Source organism: Coptis chinensis, chromosome 4 (genome assembly GCF_015680905.1).
Source record: "Coptis chinensis isolate HL-2020 chromosome 4, ASM1568090v1, whole genome shotgun sequence".
NCBI lineage: Eukaryota > Viridiplantae > Streptophyta > Magnoliopsida > Ranunculales > Ranunculaceae > Coptis > Coptis chinensis.
The window spans coordinates 16,489,850-16,510,308 of NC_141459.1; the positions used below are offsets into that span (position 1 = coordinate 16,489,850).

Below are 20,459 nucleotides of genomic sequence, written 5' to 3' on the forward strand. Positions count from 1 at the left end.
CAGTTATTTCCTATATTCTACTAACCCTAATAATAATTTTCAAACTTTCATCAGTGGCAGTAATGTCGTTAATACAATGTCGTGGAACCGTTTCCTACATGTGCACTAAGTTGAGCAACTTTTGTGATTTGTATACATAATGCATAGTTCGAGGAGAAAAAATTAGTAGGAAAACTATTTGCATAGTCCGGTTGTTAGTGTTTATTAAAAGTTAGTAGCAGAACTATTTATTGTCGTGGGACCGTTACCTACATGTGCACTAAGTTGAGCTACTTTTGTGATTTGTATACACAATGCATAGTTCCAGGACAAAAAGTTAGTAGAAAAGTATTTACATAGTCCGGTTGTTAGTGTTTATTGAAAGTTAGTAGCAGAAATACTTATTTAAATTATGTGCATAGGTTAGTTGCATAGGTGGGTGGTTCACATTGAGGAACCAAAATAATTTTATTGAATCCACAAGGGTCAGTGTGTTGGGATGGCATAAGAAAAATGGGTTGGTGTTAGGCTTTCGGAAGTGTAGATTTGAAAATTGTGGACCTGAAAATAGTTTGGATATTGAAAAAAGCGAAAATGGCATTAGAAGACGTGCCCAGGAAAAATTAAGCATTGTAGTCCTTTCAGGGCATAGTGCAAGCATTGATTAATGCGACAACAACTAATATGTCGTAGTTCTTACTTAAAAAACGGAGGTTTAATAAACAAAGTAGGCCTACTTTGCAATAGGAAGTCATAATAATTTTAGATATATAGATACTCATTTCGAAATAAAACGTTAGCTTGAGGAAGACACATGTACGATCTACCTTATTTTCTTTGGGAGTTAGTACATTTTCTTAAAGCAGGTAGTTTTGTTTTTCATTATTTTCTAAATAATAATTGCATGTCATAAGCCCACTTCAAAAATTATACGTAGCAGTCCGTACTGCAAGGAAAGCATTATTGATTTGAACATGACCGATCTTAAAATTGTTTGAAAATTGATTAAAGCGATATATGCAAAACATTATTTTGGTTTCTCAATGTAAACTACCCACCTATGCAACCAACCTGTGCAAATAATTTTATTAAATAGTTTTTCTACTAACTTTCAAAAAACACTAACAACCGAACTATGCAAATAGTTTCTCTGCTAATTTTCTTTGTTGGATCTATGTCTTTTTCTAGAACTATGCAATGGAAGACATCATAACAAAACAACGCTGTTCATTATTGAGGTAATCAAATTATTTTAGTTCGTCAATGTGAACCACCCACCTATGCAACTAACATATGCAAATAATTTAAATAAATAGTCATGCTACTAACTTGCACTAAACATTAGCAACCGGACTATGCAAATAGTTATCTTACTAACTTTTTTTACGGGAACTATACATTGTGTATAGAATGCACAAAAGTGGCTCAAAACAGAATCCAGTGTATTGAAGAAATATTATTTGTTGCACAGTGAGTAGATGTCGACGATACAAAATAGGCCTACTTTGCAAGTAAAAACTAAGAATATTTTTAGATGAATAGATAGTCATTTGGAGAAACAGCGTCAGCTTAAGAAACAATCTGAGTATACATGTAGGAATTAACTTATTTTGTTTGGGAGATTGTAAATTTTCTTAAAGGAAGTTGTTATTTTTTTTTTTTTTTGATCCTCAACAATAATTAGATAGCATAAGGCCACTTGGAAAATTAGGCCTAGCATTCTGTACTGCAAGAAAACCATAATTGCTTAGTTGACTCGTGTAAAAAACAGGTACGGACAGATTAATTTCAACTTTGTAGGATGGAAAACAGTGTTAAAACTTTATCAAAACTTTAGAAGGCGTGCGAAGGAAATGCCAAGTACATTTATTTATGTTTTCAAATGTAAATGTATTTAACAGCATGGTAAATTACAAAGACCTAAAGCATTTTATAAAAAAATCATGATAAAAAATTAATTAAGCATATCGATCTGTTTGATTTCTTATAGACGCAATTGTATTTAACAATTATGTATGTTTCATCGGAAGATTAATCAGTTGAATTTATTTATGAACGAACAACAAAAGTATAACGCCCACCACATTTCAACGTACAATAGTTCCCAATAAACAAAGTAGGCCTACTTTGCAACAGAAAGTAATAATAATTTTAGATGTACAGGTACTCATTTCGAAATAAAGCGTTAGCTTGATAAAGACACATGTACGATTTGCCTTATTTTCTTTGGGAGTTGGTACATTTTCATAAAGCAGGTTGTTATGTTTTTCATTTTTTTCTAAACAATAATTGGATGTCGTAAGTCCACTTCAAAAATTAAATGTAGTAGTCCATACTGCAAGAAAAGCATTATTGATTTGAACATGGTCCACCTTTAAACTATTTGAAAATTGATTAAAGCGATATATGCGAAGCATTATTTTGGTTTCTCAATGTAAACCACCCACCTATGCAACCAACTTGTGCAAATAATTTCATTAAATAGTTTTTCTACTAACTTTCAATAAACACTAATAACCAGACTATGCAAATAGTTTTTCTGGTAGCTTTCTTTGCTGGATCTATGATTTTTTCTAGAAGTATGCAATGGAAGACATCATAACAAAACAACACTGATCATTGTTGAGATAATCAAATTATTTTGGTGCGTCAATGTGAACCACCCACCTATGCAACTAACCTATGCAAATAATTTAAATAAATAGTTCCGCTACTAACTTGTAATAAACATTAACAAACGGACTATGCAAATAGTTATCCTACTAATTTTTTTTGCGGGAACTATGCATTGTGTATAGAATGCACAAAAGTTGCTCAAAACAGAATCCTATGCATTGAAGAGATATTATTTGTTGCACAGTGACCAGATGTTGGAGATAGAAAATAGGCCTACTTTGCAAGGAAAAACTAATAATAATTTTAGATGAGTGGATACTCATTTGGAAAAATAGCGTCAGCTTGAGAAACAATCTGAGTACACATGTTGGAATTAACTTATTTTGTTTGGGAGTTTATATATTTTCTTAAAGCAAGTTGCTATGTTTTTTGTTTTGGTCCTCAACAATAATTGGATATCATAAGGCCACTTGGGAAATTAGGCCTAACATTCTGTACTGCAAGAAAACCATAATTGTTTAGTTGACCGGTGCAAAAAAAAGGTACAGACATATTTATTTGAACGTTGTAAACTAGAGAACAGTGTAAAAACTTTAACAAAGCTTTAGAAGGTGTGCGAAGGAAACGTCAAGTACATTTTTTTAATGTTTTCAAATGTAAATGTATTTAACAGTATGGTAAATTACAAAGACCTAAAGCATTTTAAAAAACATCACGATAAGAAATTAATTAAGCATCTCGAACTGTTTCATTTCTTATACACGAAATTGTATTTAACAATCATGTATGTTTCATCGGAAGATGAATCAGTTGAATCTATTCATGAACGAACAACAAAAGTATAATGCCCACCACATTTCAACGTACAATAGTTCCCTGAAGCTGTTACATATACAATATAATTTTCATTTGTAATAAATCTGCATATTCATCCAACGGTTAAAAAATGTTTACCATTGGGGGTTGTAAAAAACAAGTACGGACATATTAATTTCAACTTTGTAGGCTGGAGAACAGTGTTAAAACTTTATCAAAGCTTTAGAAGGCGTGCGAAGGAAACGCTAAGTACAATTATTTATGTTTTCAAATGTAAATGTATTTAACAGCATGGTAAATTACAAAGACCTAAAGCATTTTAAAAAACATCACGATAAACAATTAATTAAGCATATCGATCTGTTTGATTTCTTATAGACGCAATTGTATTTAACAATTATGTATGTTTCATCGGAAAGATTAATCAGTTGAATTTATTCATGAACGAACAACAAAACTATAACGCCCACCATATTTCAACGTACAATAGTTCCCAATAAACAAAGTAGGCCTACTTTGCAACAGGAAGTAATAATAATTTTAGATGTACAGGTACTCATTTCGAAATAAAGCGTTAGCTTGAGAAAGACACATGTAGGATTTGCCTTATTTTATTTGGGAGTTGGTACATTTTCGTAAAGTAGGTTGTTACGTTTTTCATTTTTTTCTAAACAATAATTGGATGTCGTAAGTCTACTTCAAAAATTATACGTAGTAGTCCGTACTGCAAGAAAAACATTATTGATTTGAACATGGTCCACCTTTAAACTGTTTGAAAATTGATTAAAGCGATATATGCGAAACATTATTTTGGTTTCTCAATGTAAACCACTCACCTATGCAACCAACTTGTGCAAATAATTTTATTAAATAGTTTTTCTACTAACTTTCAATAAACACTAACAACCGGACTATGCAAATAGTTTTTCTGGTAGCTTTCTTTGTTGGATCTATGATTTTTTCTAGAAGTATGCAATGGAAGACATCATAACAAAACAAAAGTGATCATTGTTGAGGTAATTAAATTATTTTGGTGCGTCAATGTGAACCACCCACCTATGCAACTAACCTATGCAAATAATTTAAATAAATAGTTTTGCTACTAACTTATAATAAACATTAACAATCGGACTATGCAAATAGTTATCCTACTAATTTTTTTTGCGGAAACTATGCATTGTGTATAGAATGCACAAAAGTTGCTCAAAACAGAATTCTATGCATTGAAGAGATATTATTTGTTACACAGTGACCAGATGTTGGAGATAGAAGATAGGCCTACTTTGCAAGTAAAAACTAATAATAATTTTAGATGAGTAGATACTCATTTGGAAAAACAGCGATTAGCTTGAGAAACAATCTGAGTACACATGTAGGAATTAACTTATTTTGTTTGGGAGTTTGTATATTTTCTTAAAGCAAGTTGTTATGTTTTTTTTTGTTTTGGTCCTCAACAATAATTGGATATCATAAGGCCACTTGGAAAATTAGGTCTAGCATTCTGTACTTCAAGAAAACCATAATTGTTTAGTTTACCGGTGTAAAAAAAAGGTACGGTCAGATTTATTTGAACGTTGTAAACTGGAGAACAGTGTAAAAACTTTAACAAAGCTTTAGAAGGCGTGCGAAGGAAACGTCAAGTATATTTTTTTAATGTCTTCAAATGTAAATATATTTAACAGCATGGTAAATTACAAAGACCTAAAGCATTTTAAAAAACATCACAATAAGAAATTAATTAAGCATCTCGAACTGTTCATTTGTTATACACGCAATTGTATTTAACAATCACGTATGTTTCATCGGAAGATTAATCAGTTGAATCTATTCATGAACGAACAACAAAAGTATAACTCCCACCACATTTCAACGTACAATAGTTCCCTGAAGCTGTTACATATACAATATAATTTTCATTTGTAATAAATGTGCATGTTCATCGAACGGTCAAAAATGTTTACCGTTGGGGGTTGTCTCAATTGTTGTACTATAAGAGTTCAATCAAAAATTTATTCTTGAGTAATTGTCTTTGTTCATGTACCTACCAATCTTGTTTATCACTTAAGCAGAAATGGGTGGAGCTCCTGTCAGAACATTTGTACCACCGAAGGTAATAGAAAAACTTAATTCCAAAATCGATCGTTGGAAAAAAAAACTTAACCGAATGAAACCCAAATTGACCCATTTAAAGGAAAGGATTAATCCTTAATGATGATATTATTACTGATTGGTAACATTTTTTCAATGTTATTTTCTTTTACAGGTTTGTCAGCTTTGTGAGCAAGAAGGACACACATGTCCAACTTGTCCCTACCTTAATCGAAGATGTAGGGAGGAAAATTGCAGAGGCATTATGTATTTGGTCAAAATTTAGGATCGTTCAGGCAAAGTAGTTGAAATGTGGCTGAAATGTGATTGGGTTGGATGTTTTAGTAAGGAAATACAATATACTGATTGCAACCAACCTATGCTTCCTAATGAAAAGAAAATCACACTTGTCCTTGATTGTTATCTGTGTGGTAATAAATGTTGTTGTGTTGTTAACTATCCTAACTGAAGTTTTATGCCTCTTAGGGTTGATGTAAGCGCTAAATGAACTGTTGTAAATGTGAGGGAGGTGCGAAATAAGAGATGTTGGTACTTACATGAAGACCACATAGAATAATTGAAAGTTTGAATTTATGTCATAAAAATATTACACCACTTCCAAATTGTATAACTAACAGTAACTTAACATTAAGAAGTTGTAAACTCTTAACTGGATGCAGAATCAGATGACGAAGGAGCTCGTGGGAATTGACAACGGGTTGTTTGAGGAATCAAAGTAGTCACAATAGCTTGAAGTTCATTAATACGTTGTAGAACCTGCTGCTGAAGGTCTCCCTGGTTTTCAAAAATTTGTCTCTGGTTGCCCAAAATCTGAGCCTGGTTTTCTAAAAATTGTGCTTGATTATGCAAAAACTGTAACTGTTCTTCACCATACACCTCCACATGATCTTGTAAATTCATTAATTGTGCATGAATGAATCCCTAACGTTCGTACATTGCCCTCATGAGCTGGAAAAGAAAACAAATACCAACTGTAGGATTAACTATCTCCCTCAATGCATCTTCAGTAAAGTAATCTACTTGGGCTGCAGGTGACTCTTCCTGTTCATGTCGAGTAGTTCACATCTCAACAGGTGTCCAAAAACCCGCAACGCAAGTTCTGTAGCTGGCGACGTTGCCTGCCGTTGAAATTTTCAACCTAGCAAAACCAATATAAAAACCCCAGCGTAACATGATTTTTGTGATTAAAGTTGGTAGGGGAGCAGAATTCTTTCGAGCCTGTGTAATTGTGTTCCAAAGAAACTACACCATACAAAATTCGTCTTTTTTGTTCTGCAAAACCCATAGTAGGTGGAGGATCGTCTTCGTAATGTCGCATGCTTTTGATGTACCGACTACATTGTGAGCCAACCACTGTGTCACTGCTAGTTGGTTGCGCCTTAGTGAGTTCTGGTAAACACAACATGCCCCTCGGTTGTATTCGCCATTAATCACTGTGTCAATCATCAATGTTTTAATAGTATCGTAGGGTGACTTTTGGAGTGTGAGTACATTGTCATTCATTGCAATGTGTGTACTCTCAGAAACTAGTTGCGGAGTGAACTCAAACTCGCGTTCATTCAAACGAACGAAAAAACAGCCATTTTCGAATCTACCATTATTGTAAAACATTAAAACTAATTCCGGGGAATATGCAGCATCGGGGCGATGTAAAAGAGATAATCAACTTCTACGCTGTAGTTCAATATCAAAAAAAGGTTGGAACAGGCCTTTATTGTAAATCTGTATAAAATTCTGCTTTCGAACAATTAAATGCTGTTTTGGGCCATTGGTAAGTTAGATTTCTGATGAGAAAGATAAATGAGCATGGATGTAGGAAAATAAATATTGTTTTAGGGCATAAAACTGCTGGGGATGGATGGGTGTGTGTATAGGTGAGCCGATTTTTTTTAGATGTGGAGAGATAAGAAGGTTGGGGGTTTTTTTTTATATTTACACTTGTAATGCAGTGTCGCAAGTTTTTTTATAAAACATATCTGTGTGTCCCTTATTTTTTTTTTCTTTAACAACTTTTTCTTACAATTTAAGCATGAGGGATGTCGCATGAGGAATTTTAAAAAATTGTTACATTGTTTAGCACAGTTGGAGAATTATTTAACAAAAGATATACGTAGATATGACTGTAAAAGAATTATTTAATAAAGAAAAATCAATTTGTCAAACACACTTTTTTTTTGGCGTTTAATATTAAGTATAATATAAAAAAAAATAATACTACAACGTCATTAACTTCATAAAATCAGTGCGAACGCGTTTGTTTTAATTCTATCAGTGGTTTGATATAATGGAGTCAGTTTTAAATAATGTAAGATCAATTATTGCGGAGGGATAAATACCCACGCGCATGTGTGTCAATGCTATCAGTGGTTTGATATAATGGAGCCACTTTTAAATAATGTCAGATCAATTATGGTCAAGGGATAAAAACCCGCGTGCCACTTTATGACGCATGGTTGATTGCATAATGTAATTTAATATAAAGTTTGGCAAAATTGGAAAAAGTCAAAGGAAAAGGGTCCTTATAGGGAGTAAAGCATTGGACTTACTTCTTTCAAATTGACAACACGCAGTTCATTATTTGAATGATACTTGTGTAATTAATATATTAACATAAATTGTTTTCCCTTATACAATATGAAAGCAAAACTTCTGGGTACACTATATTGGTAGTACTGTTAGATGAATCAGGTGGTAAGAGAATACTAATCCTCTTCGAAGATGTGCATCTTGATAGTGCGACATATAGCTGGCCATGACTGAATGCGGGGGTTTGTAGGTCAATGCCAACATACTTCACCGATTGTCCTTGGGACTTATTTATTGTCATAGCAAATGCAAGTCTTACTGGGAATTGACGTCTTGACATTTGAAATGGCATCTCAAGAGCAGATGGGGATAGAGATATTCTAGGAATAAACACAGTTTCTCCGGCTTTTGCCCCAGTTAAAATAATTGCTAGAATCACTTTTTTTTCACAACAAAGCACAATTAGTCTTGTCCCGTTGCAGAGTCCATCCCTTGGTGCAATATTCCTAAGCAACATTATAGGGCAGCCGACTTTCAATTGTAGATTAAAAGGTGGCAAGCTGGGGGGATCTAGAGAGTTAAGAAATTCACTTGGATAACGGGAGCCATTGTTTTCAGAATTGTTAGCATCATCGATGATTTTATCTGCCGCTAAGTAAGAAAGTTTTTCTCCAGGAAACAAATTTAGAGTTGCTTCATTGATTAAACTGACGTCATCGTTTCATGCAGAGAGTACAATTCGTTCATTTAGAAAAGCTAGTGATGTTGTGCCCGCCATATCCAAATTTGGATAAACTAAAGAAATGAGTTCTTCTTGATTTCCACACTGACGTATGCTTGTAGGCAGATCGACCATTTCCGCAAGAGTCGTTCCAAGCTAAAAGTCAAGAAAAAAACAAAATTATCTGTCACTCAACTTTGACTAAACATATATCTATAGTAAAGAACCATAACTAAAAGTTTAAATTAACAACTAACCTCGACCAAGTAATTGGCAAAGTTTGCATTATCAGGGTCTGACACATCAAGGCGCATGTTTTGGACCAAGTGCACAACATTAACATGCCACCATAGCTGAGATCTCCTCAACGATGCACCTACAAATTGCTTCCGAACCCCTTTTGGTACAATAGGGAGGGTTTGTCTAAAATCACCTCCAAGAATAACAGTTATTCCACTGAAAGGATTTGAATTATCCCTGATATCTCGAAGCGTCCTTTCAACAGCTTCAACACAGTGTCTATGTTGCATCGGCACTTCATCCTAAATTATTAAAAGTTCAGCATGTATTGAGTTTTTGGTAAAACTGCAGAATGTTTCATCCATCACATTTAAAGGAATTTTAAAAGTCGAATGGGCCGTTCTTCTGCCAGATAACAACAACGCTACAATTCCAGATGAAGCAACCATTATTATTATATGACCAAGACTGTGGCAAGTTGCAGCAATTGTGTTGTACACAAATGTTTTACCAGTCCCTGCTGCTCCATCCAAGAAAAAACTTCTCCCCGGTTGTTTACCACTGAATCTGTTACCTTGGTATGGGTGTCATGTTGTTCGTCATTCAGACGCAATACATTCGAATTGGCCTCTGCGTGGAGCCCATCATGCTGGAGCTGTCTTTGCTCCCAAATGAGTCTGTTTTCTGTAACTTCATCCCAGTTTCTTTTGGGTTTAGGCATGTTTGGGAAATCAGATAATGTTCTTCTTGCTTCAAAAAGCAATTGGTTCAACAAATATAACCCATAATCAGCTACTTGTTCTTCGGTTGGGTAAGGAATTGTGAATGTGTTACGTATTTTCATTGCAAGGTCATCACAAATACTTGTTGCAAATTCATTCCACAATAGCATAAGACTTGTTGGGGAACATTCCAAAAGCATAATGCTGAACAATCTTCACAGTTGATAGCCAGTGTTGATTATGGACGCCTCTTGTAGACATTGCCTCCATTCATCGTCATCTTCTAAAAGACCACGTGCAACACATGCCGCTTTAAATGTACTATATTCAGATCCGTTGACAGTACGAAGATCTGTAAAGGATGTAGGACCTTTGACTACTATCAAGAGTAAGCGGAGGTAGAAACGTTCTCCAGCATTTGGATTTACAAAGTACATTCTCCCAATAGTGCAACATTGGTCTCTCTTCTTCCAGAATTTTTTGTTTTTTTTCCAAACATAGTGCTGTGGGAAAACCTGATAAGTAAATGCATGGGCCTCTGCATCTCGAGAACACTGTTCAAAAAAAGATGTCAGGGTTAATTTCTGTTTGTCTGCTCTAGCAAGAACTGCAGCACTGGAGTCTTTTGCATTGAAAACAACATGATGCATTCCTTCAAGATGAACTGCTAATCTTTCAACTTTTGGGTACTCCTTGTGCAAAGGAAATTCAAGCAGATGCCATGCTGCCTCCGGTGGTCCACATACCTTGCACCAATATACTGTTGAATCTCATCATCAGTGCCAAGTATCACCATAGTTGCCCTGTCGTGGCCTTTGTAGATGTATTTGTGAATGTATTTAACGACACGAACTGATGAACATACTTCAACGTTTATATGGCAATTGAACATTTCTGATAAGAATGGGTTGTAAGGCACTACATCCCTGTTATCAACTTGATAATCCCGAACTTCGTACTCCTTACCAGTATTGCGCCTACGGTAAATAGGATACCAAACTTGATCCATTGTTGTTTCATCGGTGAATGCACGTGGATAATGTTTGGTACACTTTCCATTCTCCATGCATGGGGCCTGCAGATTCTTGGCACCACAGGGTCCGTGAACCATACACCTCTTGACAGTTTCAAAAAGTATTGGTTGGGAGACAGGGTCAGGAAATTCTGCACACACTATCTTATCAACCTGTTTTGCGTTGCGTACCTTATCAGCCTGTTTGAGAAAGATGAGGGCATGCATGTGTGAGAGACCTCGTTTTTGGAATTCTATTGTATACATATGTCCAACGGCTTTGCCGAACATACCATTTCTGAGTATTTCTTCCATGATGGCTTTCCTTTTCAACTCGAATACACGTGCGACCACTTCTGGACGGTCCGAAGCAGTTTGGTGCTGCTTGAGTGCTCTTCTAATCTCTAGCCAGTTTGGGTTTGTTTGTAGCGATAGAAAACATCCCGATGTTTATTGTAACGCGTTATGGCCATTGAGTCCCGTAAATTTCGTACATTTGTCTTGGGCTCCTGTATGACTCGACGGAGAATGTAGCGGGCCGATCTCTTCTAGAGGCAACCCTTCCATGGAAATGTCCGTCAAACACTCATACAAATCCGCATTTAATGTGGTCTTGGTTCATCCGAACATAACGCGGTTACGGTTCTCGTTCTTGCAGCCGGCATCCACTAACCATCTGTTGAAATAGATAACCTCCCCTCAAAATAGATGAGTATTCTGTGGGGCGATCGAATAAACGATAAGCGTAATATTGCGCTTGAGTCAAACGGGTTTCACCTGGACAATTGTTAGCAATATCCCATTGGCGCAGATCTGGTGCCCAACCAAGGTCTCCTCTAGGAAAAAGCAGCACATAATGTAGAGGTGAATATGCTGGGTGACACTCAGTTATCCTTTGCAGTCTACCTTCTTTATAATGCAGAATGATGTCTCGTAACATGTCACATTTACTTTCATCCCCAGGCAACACAACGGCAATTTCATAAGTCGATGGAAGATTGTACCGACGTCGATCAGTACCAGGAGTGTATTGTATGTATGCAGGAATATTATTGTTTACAATTGCATTTGACCTTAGAATGTCACTTGCATTTTTGAAAAACTTGGACCATGCATTCGTTTGAATAAGCACCCCCTGAATAATACTTAACACCTCTGTTAACAAATGTGCATTGCATTGCCTTCTATATTCTAGAGCGGCACTTGCATCATAAATGTACAGTTGTGTGTATTTCGGGTCATTATCACTGTTTGGTAATAGGGAGCCAATTTTATGACACAATTCTCCATGAATAGTGAATGCTTTTGGCCCACGGCCTCTGAGGACACGATCATTTGCTTTGACACCCAGACTTGTAAAGGCATTGCATGCGTTGTACCCTCGAATATTTTTACGAAAATCTTTTGCTAGCCAATCACCACCTTCGAATAGTGATTCGAGTGGTTGGGGTAAAGGTTGAAGGCAAGGGACTTTTATTTTTCCTTGTAGGCAACACGACCCAAATAAAGGCTTTTTCTTGGTAGACCTGGTCAATTGCTCAGCGCTCCAATGGAGGGCAGAGCAAGATTGACATTGGACGTTCATTTCACCAAGATCATGGCACACATCTGGAACAACAGGCAAGGGCTCAAATGAGGCCCAAACTCAAATACATCATAATCTTCTTCGTCATATGTTTCTGCGTCGCCTTCAGAGGTTTGGTTAAAATCCACCTCCTTTTGAGAATGGGTTAAGTCTATATCAGACGTACTCATAAGAGTAGTATCACCTGGTCTGAAATTCAAAATAGAACTAATCAGATTTTATTGACCAGAAAACACCAAAAAAAAAAAGTTTCCAATAGTAATATATAATAGACTTACTGGCTATTAGGCAACTACAGAGATCCAAGTTGGAAAGGAGAAGCGAGATTACGTGTAGAATGCGGAGAATAATGACACATATTGTCGGTGCCAGAATGTGATGCAGACAATTGTCTGACAAATTTCCTATCATTTGGACGTTGTAAAATCTGTGCCTCGTCATCAACGACATTTTTTCCTTTGTCGCTCTGGCGAGGCGGTGGCAATATAGAATGTTGAGAATCTATGGACACATTGTCAATAGTGGATGAAGAAATAACACTTGCCACTTGTGAAACGCTCTGCAAGTGTGAAGTTCTTTCCCGCTCTTTACGCGCACGTTGAGCTAGTGCATACCGATTGGGTGGTTCAATTATGTTTGAACGATTGACCATCATGACTTGATGAAGTCCTTGATGTTTTTCTTCACAATTCATATCTTTTTGAGAATGTAAGTCTATCTCAGACGTACTCACAGGAGTAGTATTAAATAATCTGAAATTCAAAATAGAGGCACCAATGAGGTTTTAATCACAATAAAATTACAATATAAAAAGTTTATAGGAGTAATATTAGACTTACTAGCTACTTTGCAAGGGAGATGATCCAAGTTGGGTGCCGAAGGTAAAACTACGTACCGATTCTGGAGAATCGTGGGACCAGTCTTCGCAAGTAGAATGTAATGCTGACAATTGATTGCCAAATTGCATGTCATTTGGACACTGTGATATAAGCATGGGATCATGTGTGGAACCTCCTGAAACGTAGTTTGTAACTGACGAAGGAATAGAAGTTCCAACTGGAGAAGTTAGCTGCAATCGCAAAGCTCGTTCCCTTTCTCGACGCGCACGTTGAGCTAGTTCATAATGATTTGGTCGTTCAATAACGGAAGAACGATTAACGGTGACGACCTCAACTAGTTGTGGATGTTCTGTTGTTGGGCATAATTTTGGAGTTACAATCTTATCTGCTCTTTGACGTCGTATTTGCAAGTGGGGTGTTTTACTATGACAAATTTGGTCGGAAATAGAACCATGACAAATCTGTAGTAGAAGTAACTTTAAAACTAGTATGATTTTATTTCACATGAGTTAAAGTTATAGAAATGAAAACTAAGTTTTGATAGTGGGTCGACCTCAACTTGTATTGCTGTTTGCGTTTGAATGTTCACTTGCACTATTTCTGGATTCACTGGAGCTGGTATTTCACAATCCATGTTTAACTTATGGAGTAAATTTGAATCAGTTTGTGTGCTTGTTTAAATCAGCATACTGAAAACAAATATAAGGTTATATTATATATACATTGGAAGTTAGACTATATGTTGCGACGAAAACAATCAAAATTAAATAGTGCATGGACATTGAGTTGGAGAATCTTACCACCACCAGACCAACCGTCCTTGTTACCTTATACCTTAAACTAAATAAAGTCGTTATCTTGAAACTTTAAAATCAATCAAAGGAAAACATCATTTACTAAATCCGTCAAAGCCATTCTGTCTGAACTGAAAACTTTTTTAAAAAAGATAAAAACTAACCTTGCATCTTCAATGGAAGACATCATTACCGAACAACACTGACGATCATTGAGGCAATCAATTTTTCTTGGTGTCTCTATTAATTATTGCACAAGGAGAAATGACCTGTTATGCTGGAAGTTGAGGCAAAGCGTAAGAAAATATAGTTTGGTAAAGTAATGGATGTCAAACCCACTACGACAGAAGCAGTTATAGAAGAGCATCCGGGCCTTAAAAGTTGATATGTGACTGAGGTAGGGACTGTGATGGGGTACATATACAATTTGAATAGAAACACAAAAAAAAGCCGACCCATACAAATAGTTTTTTTCTAATAACTTTCATTCGTGGAACTATGCATTGTGTATAAAATGGATGAAATGTCACTAAAAACATAATCATGTGCACTGAAGAGCTATTGTTTGTTTTTATTATAGGTGACTTTATTGGGAGGAACATGGTGTCCGTCGAGTTCATACGGCTGTGAGTCGTTTTATGCTTCGCACTGTAAAATAATTTCTTTACACATGACCAACTGTTAGATGATATGACATTTGTTGTATAGTTCTTTCTATATATACTAGTAAACGGGCACGTGCAACGCACGTGCTAGGAAAGAAAATGGGGGTGGAGAGAATTAAAGGAATGAACGTATGTGTTTCAGCAAGATTTGCCAAAACACACCAGTTGAGGGTTGTGAGTAATGTTTTTTGGAGATGGTGAAGGAGATGGTGATTGGGGAAAGATGAGACTGGACTTCGGTTTTGAAGTTGCCTACGCATCCCAGATATTGCTTGGGATCAAGTCTCGATTAAATAGTTCGAAAAATGACGAAGGTTGGATTTTATAGGTAGCATTGGTGATAGTTACTTCCTCGTTCTCCAATATTCCAATCGTGGGAAGAAGTTGGAGAACTGGCGGGAGAACTGTCCAATCATGGGATGAAGTTGGAGAGCTGGCGGGACAACCGGCTCGATGGAATGAAGTTGGAGAACTGGCGGGAGAGAACGGCTCGTGGGATGAAGTGGAGAATCTGGCGAGAACCTGTCGATTCGTGGATTGAAGTTGAGAACCGGCGGGACATCATCCGCCTTCGTGGAATGAAGTTGGTTTCACTGGCGGGAGAACTGTCAGCTCGTGGATTGAAGTTGAGAATCGGCGGAGAACTGTCGGTTAAATGGATGAAGTTGAGAACTGGCGGAGAACCGGGCACTCGTGGGATGAAGTTGAGAACTGGCGGAGAACTGTCGGTTCGTGGATTGAAGTTGGAGAACTGGCGGGAGAACTGTCAGTTCGTGGATTGAAGTTGGAGAACTAGCGGGAGAACTGTCAGCTCGTGGAATGTAGGCTTTGAGCATGGGCTTTTTCATAGATAAGCTCTGAGCATGGGCTCTGAGCGTGGGCTTGTTTATAGTTGGGCTCTGAGCGTGGGCTTGTTTATAGTTAAGCTCTGAGCATGGGCTCTGAGCGTGGGCTTGTTTATAGTTGGGCTCTGAGCATGGGCTTGTATTGAATTGGGCTTATATTGGGCCACATTTGTAGGGACCGGAACATCGCCCTCTCTTTGTTACATGGGCAAGGCCCGTGTGGCAAAGAAGTATTAATATTTATGGTACTTGGTAGGTTAGTAAATTGGTAAAAAATGATGGGATCCGGTGCATTAGTGCTGGTATGATCAAGTCCAGCGGTAATTCAGACTTCTGCGGAAATCTAAACTCGAGCGGCAATCTAAACTCGAGCGGCAATCTAAACTCGAGCAGCAATTCATGATCAAGTCAAGGGGTAATTCAAACTTCCGCGACAATCTAAACTCGAGCAATTCAAACTTCCGCGGTAATCTAAACTCGAGCGGCAATCTAAACTCGAGCGGCATCGACAGTTCAAAGATTCGGCATCACGGGATCGGCAAAAGTGATCGAAGCAACTGCTCAAAGAAATCGAGCGGCATGTCTTACACGTTGGGTCGGCAATTGCAATTTATAGGATTTGCAATGGAAGCGATGCGGGCGACTTCTATGGTATCGTCAATGCGAGAGATGCGAGCGGCAGGCCAGAGAGATTTCTAACTCATTCAGTATATCCTTAAAATTTGCACCAGAGAGCTTCTGACCACTCTCATTCTCAACTAGATCTTGTATACTTTTATAACCCAGTAAAACTGACACCTTATTAAGCAACTTTGATCGATCTAATACGCTTGCTTTACCATAGCCATTTACTTCTTCCAACAACTTGTGAGCACAATTTTTATTTGATCGGGAACACAATTTCAAAAGCTTAGATTGAAGAAAAGTGCTAAACCTCATATTTCTACCAACAAAGATTCAAGTAACTATTCTCTACTTCAAAAGATATTGCACTCTTCAAGTTCTTTTCATGTAACAACCTGCATCGATAGCCGTCAAACACTTCCGATATGGTTTCTAGATCCGAAGAAGCAAAGATGAAGTCGAGGTAGCTGCTTGGATGCTTCTATGATTGGATATACAATATTAACTTTTCCTCCGGATATTAATTCTTCCCCGCGATCATCCGCCGCACAGAGACCCAGAGCAATATTGCTTGAGGATACAAAGAAAACAATGCCCTTTTTTTTGTGCGAATGCAAAAGACCTCCATTGGCAAACAAACAAAGACTCCCAAGTTTAAAACTAGTTTTCTGTCCCAGCGGCAATTTTAAAAAATAGAATGTTATGAAACCAGCTCGGCAATTCGAGTTTACTATAGCCAACGGCAAAATCATATCAACTTGATCGGCACTTCTTCCAGCAGCAATAAAATAGTGTAGATAGCAATTGAAAATCTGAATATAAAATCCCACCCATACAGATAATGTTCCATCTCAGAATGTGTTGCCAATCACAGCCCAGCCCAGCATATTCTCTACCTGAGTACCACCTTTGCCGCCCCATACAAAAAAGTTTTCTGAGAGTATTGGTATTGGGATTTTGCTTAGGGGATAATTAGATATTAGGATTAGATATTAGATATTAGGATCAACAGAAACAAAGAGAGAACATAAGAGCATATGGGCGGCAAAAAAAAAGATAATGATATTTATCTCAATCTCTAAAAACAAGAATATTTTTTCAATTCAAAAGGATCGGCAGTTGATTCCAACCCAAGTGCGATGCCATTTAAATTTTCTTTGATAGCGATTCGGACCCAACCCAACTGTCATGCCATTTTTCAAACTCCAAAAATGAATGATATTCAGCATAGCTTGGGGTCGGCAATTTAATGGATTTTATATCTTTCTCAGTTCAGGAGCGGCAATAGAAACTCATTGTTTGTGAAAGACCCAACACAAGAAACCAATGATTTTTATTGGTTGTGAAACACATGGAAACCTATTGGTTTAGGTTATTTATTAGTCCTTGGATATAAAAAGAACACAAGTCGGCTCTTCATCAGTCATAATACAGAGAGAGAAGAGAAAAAAAAAACAAAAATCAAAATAAAACAAAGTTCTGATTTTATAATTCTTTTCGTTCGTCTTGCTCAGTAAGGTTTGCACGTTGGAGACTCTAGTGCTTACCAAGGTGATTACATGTTTGCGGGTTTGATCAATTGAATTGAGGTTTGTGAAAAGGTTAGATTTTTATTTTGTTTAGTTTTTGACAGTATTGAAAATATTTGATAATGGAGAAGAATTATAACTTGAAGAGGAGATGGGGTGATAAGGGGGATTTTAATATGAATAGGGTGGCGAAGGGAATTGATGCTGATAGTTTGAGAGCAAAGTATGATATCGGAGATGATGTTTCTATTGAGTATGTTGGTAGCGATATCGACCAAAAATGTGAAAAGGATGAGATAATTTTATTGTTTTCACATTTTTGGCTTGGTTGTGTTCCATTTAAAATCGGTTTCGAGTTATTAGCTCGATGGAGAGTACATCCCTTACAATTATCTCCTGGCTATTGGGCTATATTTGCACGTGTAGCGAGAATTTGTAAGGTTTATCAAAATAGTATGTCGTCAGACCTTTTGTTTGAGTTATTGAAGCCTCTGCGCAAAAACAAGGCCTCTTCAAAAGTTATGCATTGGGATATCATAACCATCATAACTAGAATTATCGGTTTTATGGGATGCCTTGAACTACAAGAATGCTAAATTGTATGGTTTTAAGATTAAAGGCAATTGGAGTTCAAGATATTGATTATCCTAACAATATATCAGGTAAGATATAAACTTAATATTCTTATAATTATAATTTTAAATAGTTAGCATCACATTTTGATTATCTTGTTTTTTTTTTTTTTTTTTTTTTTTTTTAGGGGATTTTCTGAAGTTTCCAAATAAATCAGTGTTTAGCAGCGAGATGATAAAAAAGAAATTTGTTAGTTTGTTTAGTCATAATGCAGATGTCTATGATCTTTCATTTCCAGACGATATAGTAGATTATTATCATGATATAGAAACTAAACTGCTGAATGAGCCTAGGGAATTAGCACCTTACTGTGGCTCAAAGAAGAGAAAGAATATTATTGTGGATGATAGCAGTGAAGATGACGAAGAAGTAGAAGGAGATGACTCTGAGGATAGTGGACAAAAAAATATTAGAAAGAAGAAAAGAAATGTACGTCCAAAAAAGAAGGAAAAGAAAACTGGGGATAACTCAAGTAAAATTGAGGAAGAGATTGATAGTCGAGAACTGGTACGTATATAATATTTCTTTTAAAATATCATATATGTAATACCTATAATATGTTTTGGAATGATGTTTCATTGTCACAGGTTTTTTGTCTTCCTGTACATAAAACTACTGATGTGCTTGATATTGATGATGATGATGATATCGGTGGGGAAGCGATGACTAACAGTATATCTGGACTTGATGTTAGTGTTGATCTTGTTTCTGTGATTTTGAATAATATTCGTTATTTATTGTTTAATGGTTCTTTTGGTAATGTAGATGGAAAAAGTTGACGATGGTGGAGATACAATGGGTTCAGCTTCTGTTGTCAAAATCAATTTTGGACTGCCAACTTCTTTTGGTGGAAGTAGTATTGGAGTTCCAACACCTGTTGTTGGCACCAAAGCTGGTGTAGCAACTTCTGCCGATGGCACCATTGCTGGTGTGTCGAGTTTAGTATCAACTGTTGTTTGCACTAGTGCTGGATTGCCGACTTCTGTTGTTAATACCGATGCAGGTATGTTAACAGAAGTGTCAACGATTGTTGGTACAAATGCTGGATTGCCGACTTCTGCTGACACCGATGCAGGTGTGTCAACCGAAGTGTCTACTTTTGTTAGTGCCGACATCATTGTTGGATCAACTGTACCTTCTTCGTTGCAGCCAGGGATGAGCGGTTGTTCTACAACACCTATGCTCATCACTCCAGACGTGCAAGCCTTGGCAATTGAAGGTTAGATGTTGAATAACTATTTAAATAGTATTTACTGATTATTATATATTATTATTTTAAAACCTTTTGTCTAATATCTCAGATCCAGAGTTATTGTGTTTGGATTATCAACGAAGTGTAGATTTTGGAAAAACCGTTAATATGTTGAATTCAAAGCTTGCAGAGGTAATTTTTAGTGTGTGTGTGTGATTTTTTTTTTTTTGAGTAACACATTATTTTTTCTATTAGGCGTCGGAGCTTGGGGATTGTGCCAAAGAAATCTTAGAAGCAAAAAGAAAATTATAAGATTAAAACCGATGAATATCGCGAGATTGAGAAATATTTGGAAAGAGAGAGCTCATCTTTTCGGGAGAATGAACATTTGAGAGGAGTAATTTTGAGAAATGAAGTAGTTTTGCACGACTATGAGATGAAAATGAATATCATGAAAGCTGAAGTGTCGAAACAGAATCAAGAAATTGTTGTTCTCAAGGAGTAGAAGGTTTTGAGTGATGAAGTTGCAATTTTAAAATGTGAGAAATTGGAATTGTCAAAACAAGTTTGCGGTATTTGAGGGATTAGAGGAGACTACAAGGTACTATTGGAAGAGAATGCATTTTTGAAGAAGGAGTTAGATGAATGTCATGAGAGGGTGGAAAATTTTAGAGTAGGGTGTGAAGAGAAGGATGATATAATTGAGAAGCATGCAGTTGAAATTAAGAAATCTGGGGCGGTGTTGCGTGAAGCATCGGCAAGTGTTGGACTTTGGAAATCAAGAGATTCTGAGAAACGGGAAAAATTGCAGCAGCTGTCAGATTATTATACTATGTGTTATAGGAAGTTGGAAGATGTATCACCATCAGATCTAATAGGTGTTCCAATTCCAGTGGAGGATAACATTATGCCGCAACTTCTTGAGTGAAGTTTTTGTTTTTTATTGTTAGGATGATGTGAGGTTAGGTTACGATTTTTTCTCTCTCAATTATATTTATTTTTTCCCCTGTAT

At 36.6% G+C, this 20,459-nt stretch overlaps 3 protein-coding genes across 3 annotated transcripts; 1 reads left to right on the forward strand and 2 right to left on the reverse strand.

Annotated features, from left to right (window-relative positions):
• Positions 1–6,441: 6,441 nt before the first annotated feature.
• LOC147502189 (uncharacterized) lies at positions 6,442–9,929 on the reverse strand. The gene is made up of 4 exons (XM_086604467.1): positions 9,519–9,929; positions 9,025–9,309; positions 8,783–8,923; positions 6,442–6,561 (listed from the first exon to the last, which is right to left on the reverse strand). Exons 1-4 carry the CDS (start codon positions 9,927–9,929, stop codon positions 6,442–6,444), a joined length of 957 nt encoding a protein of 318 aa, XP_086460593.1.
• A 15-nt stretch (positions 9,930–9,944) lies between these two features.
• Positions 9,945–12,326, reverse strand: LOC147502190 (uncharacterized). Its single transcript, XM_086604468.1, has 3 exons — positions 11,415–12,326; positions 10,595–10,942; positions 9,945–10,475 (listed from the first exon to the last, which is right to left on the reverse strand). Exons 1-3 carry the CDS (start codon positions 12,324–12,326, stop codon positions 9,945–9,947), a joined length of 1,791 nt encoding a protein of 596 aa, XP_086460594.1.
• Positions 12,327–17,744: 5,418 nt separating this feature from the next.
• Positions 17,745–19,695, forward strand: LOC147502191 (uncharacterized). The gene is made up of 6 exons (XM_086604470.1): positions 17,745–17,875; positions 18,235–18,284; positions 18,383–18,762; positions 18,843–18,944; positions 19,021–19,474; positions 19,557–19,695. Exons 1-6 carry the CDS (start codon positions 17,745–17,747, stop codon positions 19,661–19,663), a joined length of 1,224 nt encoding a protein of 407 aa, XP_086460596.1. The 3' UTR covers positions 19,664–19,695.
• The last annotated feature ends 764 nt before the right edge of the window (positions 19,696–20,459 follow it).

Coding starts and splice junctions, on each gene's coding strand:
- LOC147502189 (XM_086604467.1), bottom strand. CDS start 9,929: ATGCTTTTGGAATGTTCCCCAACAAGTCTTATGCTATTGTGGAATGAA. Junction 9,310..9,518: donor GGATGGAGCAGCAGGGACTG/GTAAAACATTTG, acceptor TTAATAATTTAG/GATGAAGTGCCGATGCAACA. Junction 6,562..8,782: donor CTTTTCTAAATGAACGAATT/GTACTCTCTGCA, acceptor CGACATGAACAG/GAAGAGTCACCTGCAGCCCA.
- LOC147502190 (XM_086604468.1), bottom strand. CDS start 12,326: ATGAACGTCCAATGTCAATCTTGCTCTGCCCTCCATTGGAGCGCTGAG. Junction 10,943..11,414: donor GTTATCTATTTCAACAGATG/GTTAGTGGATGC, acceptor TTTCTCAAACAG/GCTGATAAGGTACGCAACGC. Junction 10,476..10,594: donor ATTGCCATATAAACGTTGAA/GTATGTTCATCA, acceptor TATTGGTGCAAG/GTATGTGGACCACCGGAGGC.
- LOC147502191 (XM_086604470.1), top strand. CDS start 17,745: ATGGAGAAGAATTATAACTTGAAGAGGAGATGGGGTGATAAGGGGGAT. Junction 17,876..18,234: donor GGAGATGATGTTTCTATTGA/GTATGTTGGTAG, acceptor TATGGTTTTAAG/ATTAAAGGCAATTGGAGTTC. Junction 18,945..19,020: donor ACAGTATATCTGGACTTGAT/GTTAGTGTTGAT, acceptor TTGGTAATGTAG/ATGGAAAAAGTTGACGATGG.